Source organism: Rhagoletis zephyria, unplaced genomic scaffold (genome assembly GCF_001687245.7).
Source record: "Rhagoletis zephyria isolate East Lansing unplaced genomic scaffold, Rhagoletis_zephyria_1.1 Rzeph_scaffold_00630, whole genome shotgun sequence".
NCBI lineage: Eukaryota > Metazoa > Arthropoda > Insecta > Diptera > Tephritidae > Rhagoletis > Rhagoletis zephyria.
The window spans coordinates 184,784-195,240 of NW_016157714.1; the positions used below are offsets into that span (position 1 = coordinate 184,784).

The 10,457-nt window shown below is 37.2% G+C and overlaps 1 protein-coding gene across 1 annotated transcript in view; it reads left to right on the plus strand.

The window, feature by feature from the left end:
- Window positions 1-3,217, plus strand: part of LOC108360798 (uncharacterized) — a 22,902-nt gene extending 19,685 nt beyond the window's left edge. The window contains exons 3-6 of the mRNA XM_017613237.1: window positions 2,476-2,622; window positions 2,677-2,817; window positions 2,873-2,968; window positions 3,151-3,217. Coding sequence (XP_017468726.1) covers window positions 2,476-2,622; window positions 2,677-2,817; window positions 2,873-2,968; window positions 3,151-3,217 — 451 coding nt within the window. The remainder of the gene's footprint in view (window positions 1-2,475; window positions 2,623-2,676; window positions 2,818-2,872; window positions 2,969-3,150) is intronic.
- Window positions 3,218-10,457: the final 7,240 nt, after the last annotated feature.

Sequence of the window (10,457 nt, forward strand, 5' to 3'; positions counted from 1 at the left end):
AAATGGAAAAGGAAAAATTCACAATAAAAAGCGTGGTTTAAAATTCACAGGCACTTGAGTATATTTCATATATTAAATTCAAAATTTCAAGATTATCCAATGTGCAATGCAGAATATAAATGCAAAAGAAAAGTTAGCAAGCACCAGATAGTACCCATCCAAATATGGTTTTTTGCGCTAGTAATGGGCCCAGAGTCCCAGCAGGAATGGCGCCCAGTAAAATTTTTGGGAATACCTCAGCACCGAGGATTAACTGAACTGGTGCTGCGATGTTAAACCGGGGATCCGCCAATCTTAAGTTGTTGTATGGAGCGGCAGTCGTGGCATCGAGGCTTGTTAGCGGGGTTCTTTGACGGTAATTGTGAACGGCTACCGCGTGTACCGTCAAGGTGGCGGAATTTCAGTATTTTCCCCGCATCTTGATGAAACATCCTCGCTGATTGTTCATGGTCTCTAGAGTGAGCTTTAGGTCTCGCGCTAACTCCTCTGCTATTATAGAGGTTGTGGCGCATGCATTTATTAAGGCTCTTACCATATGTAAACGTCCTCCAGCTTCTATTCTTACTATAGCTGTCGGCGCAACTGCAGTAAGCTGTCGGACTGGATTCATTGGCGCCTCTACTGGCCCAGAACGAAATCCGCTTCTTGCAGGGAGGTGGAATGCGTAGGATTCCACTCTCCCGTTCTGACGCTGATGCCGTGGGCGCTTACTCCGACGTCGAGTTTGGTGATGCGATCTATTGTCTCGCGGTTGGAAAGCTCTCGTTTCCAATCCGCTTAGCTCCCGTCGCTCATATATCTGGAGCTGTCCGCAATTCAGGGTCTCCAATTCTCGCTCGTTAGTCGAATCCAGATGGAGTTCGATGGACCCCCTTCTGGCCGCTTCCTCTGGGCGGAAAGCACTAGTTTCCGCTCCAGCTTGGAGCACTTCTCCCTCCGCCAGGTCTGGGCGGAAAGCACTGGTTTCCGCTCCGGCCTCTGACGCTATCAAAGAGATCGCATCGCTGTCTTCATCTTCAATAATAACTCTTCTCTGTGGACGACGATTGGGACGTGATTTCTCGGCGTGTGACGTAATGTGTGGCAACGTATGATGTTGCTCTCTGCACCGCCGGCAATTCCCCTCATTCGTGCAGTGTGCTGCGCGGTGGGTTCCCGGCAAACAATTAGTGCAGTACTGATGAATGAGAACTTCGCGTAGGCGATATTCGGGGGCCTTTGTCCGGAAGATGGGGCAAAGCCGCAGGGGGTGCTTCATGCCGCATAGTCGGCATGTAAGAGGATAGCCTCGAGAAGTTTCAGCTCGTTTGCGCATTAATGTAAAACGGGTCATTTTTCTGTAATATGAGTTTCCCCATTCAAATTAAAACTTGTAGAGGAAACGAAATTGTAGAGTGGCGACCAATACATACGCATATCCCAATCACAAAGTTGAATTTCCATTGCCAATATGTAATTATTTACAATCATTTAAGAAAAATGCACTAGTAGTGACTCCCCTTAATGAGTGATGAATATATCGAGTGTGTGTAGGTCCCTTTATCATTAGTTGCCCATGATACCCAGGGTTGTATGAAGCCTTTGCATTACGTTACAGTCGGGTGTAGGGAGGCAATATGGCTGATGGCAACAATAAACTCGCGTACTGTCACCTGAGAGGATTATATACAGAGAAATTCTGTTTTTGTAAGGTTTAGAACAATTTTCCGTACATTTCAAGGAGCAAGATTCACATCTTTTTGTTTTTTTTTTGACGTGAAATACGAAAATTTAGTAATATTTTTCAAGACAGTCTTCAGATATTATTCCGTAATCATATTTACTCTCTCCTTTGATTGTACTGACGAACTATCAAGAAATCTTTCAATATAAACACTTAACCGTGTGTAGCACTTTGTTTGTTTTCTCACCACTTATATGTTTAAAAATATGTCTAATATTACCTAAAGTTTATATTCACACCCAATTAATAGTCTGCGCAAAGTTTGCGCATACTTGATGCGAAAAACTGGAAGTGTAACCTCCGCGTAATGTCGGTCAAAGGAACCCTGCGAAGTATCGAATTATGTGGTATGTCGATATCGATAAACACACCACTACTTCCGTGAATGGCTTCAATCAAGGCGAATCTATACAAGGTGGTGTTAATTGATCAGCTGATTGGATATTTTTGTATCTACACTAGTACAGAAGAATGTCAGCCAAGACGAAATGGCAAAACGTTTTGTTTACGTTTAAATCTTATTGTAAAAGTGGCAATTGTGTAAAAAGAGGAAAATTTTATGAAAATTATATTTCTTAACGAAAATTTGTGGACATTTACAGACAAAACGTGAAAAAACATTATAAAAATGAGAAAGTGCGCGGTTTGTTTAAAAAAAAAAAGAGCGGAGCAGGAAATTTTTTCATGGTTCCAATCAACGATTTGGAGCGGCTCGTGTGGTCTAACTCATGCCGAACGCATCTTGGAGCTAGAGATTACGTTTGTTCCGATCACTTCTCGCGCGCGGATATGATATGCGGTGGTACACAAGCCAGATTGCTGGCGAAAGCTATTCCATTCGCACCATCGTCACAATCTTCTAGCTCCAATTGTTTAATAAATAATAAACGTAACTTTGGGTAAGTTGTGCAAAGATTGGTGGCCAAAAACTTAAAATTGTGTTTTTAATTCAGCACGGAAATCGGTGTTTCCAATATACAGGCTACAGATGTATCCCAGCATACATCACGCGTGAATAATGTATTCGGTAATACAATTTCACTATTGCCGTATACTTCTATCTACGTCGGTATCCCTGATACACGTAAATTTAGGTGAGTCATAAAATTATTGGTGTCCAAAATCTTCAAATGCTAATTTTTAATTCAGCATGGATGTTGATATCCCTACCGCAAACGCTAGTGTACCTGAGCAATTTTCACGCTCCATTTTCATACCTGATTCTGGAGTTTACACACAAGAAGGGTAATGTGAATAGATTTGATTTGAATAAAGAAAAATATCTTTAAAATACATATGTATGTATAGATCTTGCTTCACGCGATTCCCAGACGTACAACTACCGCAGTGCTCTCATTTGAATTTAGTCAAATAAGTATACTTAAACGCAATAACATGAAAATGTGTTACTAATTTATACACAATAGTTCGTCGTTTTCTTTGCCGGAACCAACTAAGGCGCAGGTTAGAGACTGCGGAACACAAACGGAGTAAGTACATTACCACAGACAGTGTGATCTGATTTTCTTTTTATAATTTTCGAGTATGCAGCTTTATAGTTTTGGAGTATCTTCAAAAGACTGAAAATTCTGATTTAAGAGCAGAGCTGAAGAAATTGAAGGCGGAACATTTAAAGTGAAATGCCCAGCTGGAAGAAGCGAATGCTGTCGTTAATCGAATGAAAAATATATTCTCTCCGGGACAAATTTGGAAGATGGTCCTCACCAGTAAGTTCTGCTTTTTTAATGTACGAAATCAAGTGTCACAAGTAGGTATACATTTCTTATAGATGGACACGCGAAATGGTCACATAAAGACATTTCTGACGCAATATGTCTGCACGCTGCGGGACCACGGGCATACAACCACTTGTATAGCAAAGGATATCCGCTTCCCCACGTGTCTACACTGCAGCGCTGGTATCGTAAGAGCGATATAAGCGAGGGTATCCTGTCTGTATCAATTGATTGTAAGCAACACAGGTCTGATCTTTCTAATGATGAAAAATTATGTGTTCTTGTATTCGACGAGATGAAAGTCGTTGAGTCATACGAATATGATCAGGCAGGAGACTATGTCCGAAGACCTGCAAATTACGTGCAAGTAGTAACGGCGCGTGGCTTACGGAAATCTTGGAAGCAACCGGTTTTCTATGATTTCGATTGTCAAATGACCAAAGAAATCTTATTTAGGATAATTTTGGCACTGAAAACCGCAAGTTTCCCAGTGGTGGCCGTCGTCTGCGATATGGGCCCTACAAATCGAAAGCTTTGGAAACAATTAGACGTGACAATGGGTAAGATCACCATTTGCTTTACTTCGGTTATGTTGTCTGAATCTTTGTGAGTTAAACAATATTCAACAATTTATAATCTTTACAGATAAGCCGTGGTTCGCTCACCCTAACGAAGAAAATGAACGAGTTTTCGTGTTCGCTGATGCACCGCACCTGTTGAAATTGATAAGAAATCATTTTCTGGAATCAGGTTTGTTGTGGAAAGGGGAGGTACTAAGAAGCAGGACGCTTGTTGATCTCCTTAAATACACCTCAAAAACAGATGTATCTATTGCATTTAGGTTAACTGATGAGCACTTATCAGTTAAGGGAATAGGTAAGTAAATACTCTAGACATCTTTAACACTTATAACTTGAAATAAATTAAAGGGCGTCAGAAAGTAAAATTAGCATCGCAGTTGTTTTCTCACACAATTGCCAATGCTATTAGACGTTGCTATACGTTAGAGTTGGAGTTATACAAACCTGTTGAGACAGCTGACTTTATTCAGCTCGTCAACGACTAGTTCGACGTGTTAAACTCGGACATGGGTACATTCGGTTACCCGGGAAAGGTATTTGTTATAAGCTTAAATTTTAACTCTTTTGATTTCGCTTTGAAACTTAAGGAACCATTTGGAACGGCCCTTTCAAGCCAATTAGTAGTGTTAGAGCGTATGAACGAATATATGTCTTCGCCTATAATACCAAACAAGAGGGGGTTGGAGGTATTTCAGAAGGGAATACTTATGACTAACAAAGCTTTAGTTGAGTTGTATAACAGTGTTAAAACTAAATCAAATGTGGAATATATACTAACCCAAAACCTGAATCAGGATGTCCTGGAGCACTTTTTTGGTGCCATCCGCAGCAAAGGGGCCTGAATGACCACCCAAGTCCCCAGGAATTTAAATATAGGATGCGGAAGTATATTTTAGGTATAACTGTTATATCAGTTACTTCAAATATGATATGTTTTTCTTATCCTTATCTTATTTTAGCGCGCAACACGGAGTGCCTCCAAGGGAGAGGGAACGTGTCAAACGACAAAAGTCAATGGCTAAGTTTTAGCGAAACACCGACGCAGTCGAACTCAGCTGACAGAAATGGCATAAGTACCGATGAGCTTAGGCGTATATTTGCAGAAGAGTGGGAAATGGAGTCGGAAGTTATTGACGCGCTTGATACCTCTCAACCCGATGACTGCGGGTTTCTCGAAGAGGATGCTTTAGAGTACATTTCGGGCTATATGCTAAGAAAGCTTCGTCTGGAGGAGCACACAAGCTCTGAAAGCTCGTTCACCTGGGTGGACCAAGTGTCGAAGGGGTATCTCAAGAAACCGTCATCGCAATTTTTGAGTGGCGTGAAAGCATTTGAGCGTATTTTCCATAATCTTAATGCTTTGGAAATATCCCATTGCCAAAACATTCACCGGCGGTTGATGGAAAAAAGCACAGAAGTTGAACTCCCCGAAAGCGCGAAGCGGCTATTTTTCAAGTGCCGCATTCATTTCCATGTTCGTAACTTAAATAGGCGCTTAAAGATCCGAAAGGCAAAACAGAGGGTAATGGGTTACAAGAAGTTCCTGAAAATCAACCTCTGAGCATAGTAAGAAAACTGTAAATATATTTTGCATTTAATTACTTTTTATTATTATGCATTTAGTTACTTTTTATTATTTTGCATTTACTTCTTTATTTTTGCATTATTTTCCTTACTTTACTTCACACTATTAAATCAGTAAATACAATTTATATTTTTTTATTTTTTAGCAATTTACTGGACTTTAACACCCGGCCAACACACCAAATGAGTTTCCGATAGAGGATACATTTACCAACCTGATTGAAATAATTTTGGGCCTTAACCCAAAAACGGAGCCGTACTGCGTATAACGTATAAAACGTATATAACGTAACGTATATAACTAAATATATCTACATACACGTATAGCACATGATCTTCAAAAGTGACTCAAAATTTTTGGATAAAATTTTTGTTATAATTTGTTGAAAAAACCTAAGATAAAGTCTCCTTTGTCCATATGATAAGTATGTGCTACGGAATATTTTTTCGCATGGAGTTGTGTCACATTTGAAGATTATGTGCGATATGTAGAGTGCCTTAATTCATTATTGGATTTTTTATATTTTTACTTCTCTTAGTTACTAGTAACAACAGCGAAAGTCATATTTTGTTTTGTAATAATACAGTTGGTTCGCATTACTTGACCGGGAGCAGAAAAAGCGGTCGCAATCAACATATATTCTACACTTTGGTAAACTACACCATTTGGTAAATTACACCATTTGTATGAAAGGGTATACTGTGGATCAGTGTTGCCGTTTTAGCCCTCTGGTGGCTAAATTTGGCTACCAAATTCTTTTTTTGGCTACAAAAATTTGAAATTGCCCCTAGCCCTTTTTTAGCCCTTTTCAAAATTTATTCATCATTGACATTAAAATTTTTTATATGATTTTCATGAATTTAACTCTTCGCTTATAAAGCGAACGCTTTTCCTTTAAGGCAAATAAACTGTTCATTGTGTCGCTAGCTTAAGTGGTGGAAAAAGTTTGTTTATCGGTTGCTTCTTTTACCTTTAAGTAACGCAGAAGTTGAAAGGACGTTTTCTATAATAAATTTCGTTAAAAATAAGCACAGAAATAAAATGAATTTTGCAATGTTAAACGCTTTATTAACTGTAAGATATGGCTTAAAAAATGTACAGAAATGTTGTCATGATTTTGAAATTACAGATGATATCGTCAGGTTAATGAGAAATGAACAAAATTGTAACGACGAAGAATCGCTTAGCGATGATAGTATTGATATAGATATAGATATTTAATGTGTTAAAAAAAATGTTTATAGATTAAATTATTTTACTATGAGTTCATTAAATGAATACTCTTTTGTTTGTTTGATACATACAGCGTCGGACAATAATAAAGCACCGACATTTTAATTCTTTGTAAATTATAACATAACATTTTAAAAATTTCTTTTACAAATGGATATTTTTCGAAGCATAGTTTGAAATTATTTAAGTTATTTAGTATTGTCCGACACTGTATGTAGATATGATTCTAGTACTTATGTATTCTTAATGTGATCTCATTTTTTTGTTTATGTAAGAAATTAATTAATCAATAACCTATGTATATGTATGTTTTTTACGTTTTTGTGCCGTTATCTTATCCATTAACGATTTAACTATACTTTAAAATAGGTAAGTTGGCGGCCCTTAATATGCTTTATGTGTTACGCAACAAGTTTTTTTGTTGAATAAAATATTAATTCTTTCCAGAGTTCATTGTTTTTCTATATCCTTACTTATAGAAAATGTTTGCGTGTATACTTATATATTTATATGTAGGTAGAAAAATTTAGCTACCATTTTTAGCCACAACGACGATTTTTAGCTCTTTTTTAGCCTGAATTTAGCTACCGCTAAAAATGTTTCGCGGCAACACTGCTGTGGATCATTCACTAACTAGCAATTGTGTGCACATACAAACTTTAATCGGCGGTATGTTAAAATAGTGTTCACAACATTCAGCGACTTACTAAACTTATCTCATTTTAGTTCCTTCGCGTCTATCTCATACAAAATTCGATGATTCGAAGGATATCACAATTTATTGGCGACAACCTTAGTGCCTTCGGGACGCGTTGACTACTACGAAGTAATTGTGGAAACAAAACTAGGAGAGCTTATAGAAAGTCGTCCCATTTCGCGTATAACAAATGGCATGCTATGCACTATTAGGAAACCACGCTGCTACAATAGCGATTTTAAGTATACGATTGCGGTGCTTGGCGTTAATATAGCAAATTTTAGTGAAATACATGCAAATCTTATGCATATTCAAAATAATAGTCACCTGCATAATATGTACGTTACTTCTGCCAACGACAAATTGGGCTGCATTGAGGCAGTAATGTCACCGTTGCACGCTTACAAAACACATATAGAATTCAGTCTGTGGAAGACGCATCTTAATGAAATTTGGACCTGAAAATTTTGGGACTTATTCCTTTTATTAGGGTGTCGTTACCTTTGAAAAGGATACCACGGAGATCTCGCTGGTATAACTTTTGCATTTTTTTGAATGATCATTATTGATTAGTGAAAAAATAAGATCAATAATAATTATTATCTTTGAGCGGAAAATAAAAATCGTAGAATAATCATTATTTTTGATCGAAAAAATAGAAATCAAGTAACAATAATTACCTTTGAGCGAAAAATTAAAACTCAAATATTAATTATTATTTTAAATCTTTATTGTTTAACTCGAACAATAAAAATCATTGTAAATTACAGTAGGGCGTACGAACACAAATACGTGAGTATAGTAAAAACTGTTATACGACGATTACAACTTGTTAATTTTTTTGGTTAAAATTTAAAAAATAATGATTATTTTCCGTCCCTGCTAATAATACAATTTATTTGGACTATAAATGTTATCATTCTTAATGAAAGAATAAACGTGCAAATTTGTACATTCCAGGAATGTGTTTTATTAAAATATTAATCGTGATTTACATTTGCATTTCAGCGCCTAGGTATGTTCAAATGTTTGTTACCACAATCCTTTGAACACGACCTCAATTGTTTCTTAGTACTTTGTTGATCTTAAGAAAAAAATCGAGCCATTTCACATGCATACATACATATCGTCACCTGAAATGCAAAAAGACGTAACAACATCGTAACTGAAATGGAAAAAGTCGTGACTAATATATTTTATTTTTTTCATAAAATTATGTGAGTTGTAATTCGATAAAATCCATATCAATCAAAAACTGAATTTTGAATTTTTTATTAGTTACGACTTTTTGTATTTCAGCGACAATGTTTGTTGCGTCTTTTTGCAATTCAGGTGACGATATGTAACCAAAAAAACAGTTTGGCCTTAAAAGTAGCATGTTCATTTAAAATTATTCATCAAGTATCTGCTCTTGTTTCATTTGAATGTACAAGTTACCATATCATACCAGATGTTCATATCATTACCATAATTCGCAAGGGCCTTAACCAAGACGCATCCATATGCATAGATGCTCCTTGGCTCTAACCAACACCTTTTTTGAAACGGCGTTTTTGACAGATTTTGATAGGATATATTAAAAACCACCTCTAAAAATTTTAAAGTGTTAGTATCGAAAACAATGGAGTTATGCCAATTTTTTAAAAAGCCATATCTGCAGTCTTTATTTACCCTTCATAATGTTTTCTGCTTCTCTAAAATACAAACATTTCTGGTTAAAGCGTTTGTCCATGCGATACCTAATCAAGCGATGCTCTTGCTTCATATATGCATTATTTGATCGTGTCGTAAATGTTAGTCAACCTCAAGGTGCATCTGTACAAGGTGGTGGCAAACAACATCCAATCAACTCTTGAAAATGTAAAACCACTGGACGTCTTTTCGTGGTGCCTCACGATTTGCAGGTTTTTACAGGAATCTTTTCCCGGTCGCCACCTCCCATAAGGTTTATTAATGATGAAAACAGCTTTTCTTGTAAAACCTGCAAATCGTGAGGCACCTGGATCAGGCATATTGGTGCTGTTGAAGCTTTGTTATTATGGAAAGAAGCGGCACGGAAACACAGGAGTATCACTTGCAATTACTCTACCAATATATGTATATTTAAGTTCGAATGCTTCAAGAGACTTGCGGACTTTCGTTTCCGGACATCAATTAATGATAACTAACCTCTGGACCATGATGTAAACTGACTGGGCAAAACCAAGTCGCATCCATGCCCATAGATGCGCCTTGGCAAAACTTGTACTCGGCTCTTTCAATGTTTTACTCAAACTGATAAATAGTAATAAAACCCACGTTAACTTAAAGAGAATAAGTAAATGTTTATTTATGCTGATTTAATATTCTAAATAAAATTCAACGCAACAAGTCACAGAAATGTCAAATGAAATGACTTTGGCTTCTATTTTCTTATCTCATGACATTTCAATGAATAAATCGAATTCGCCTCGATTTTGTCTTTTCTTTTGTAGTGACATCCCCACGTACAAGAAGCAATAACAAAATACGTGGGATTTTTACTTATATACGATTGCCACCACCTAGTATGGATTTGCCTTGGCTTCAATTACACTGGTCTACAAATTTCAACTTTTTTTCTGCGAATAAGACGGGACCTGGTGTTTCTGAACGGATTTTTCGTGCTGAACACGAATCCGGGGTCAAAAATGTCCCATCACGTCACGTTTTCGAGAAAAAAGGGGTTGAAACCCCTAAAAACAGCGTTTTTGGCCATTTTCGAAAAATTATAGAGCTGAACCCTGACGTGGTACAAATTTTGCATATATCAGAAATTAAAGGCTAAACCGTGCCCTTTCGAATGAGCCCTATGCCGAATTGATCGCGTGCACCCTTAAAGCAGGGGGTGTATTTGTGTTTAGGGGTGCAGGAAAAATTGATC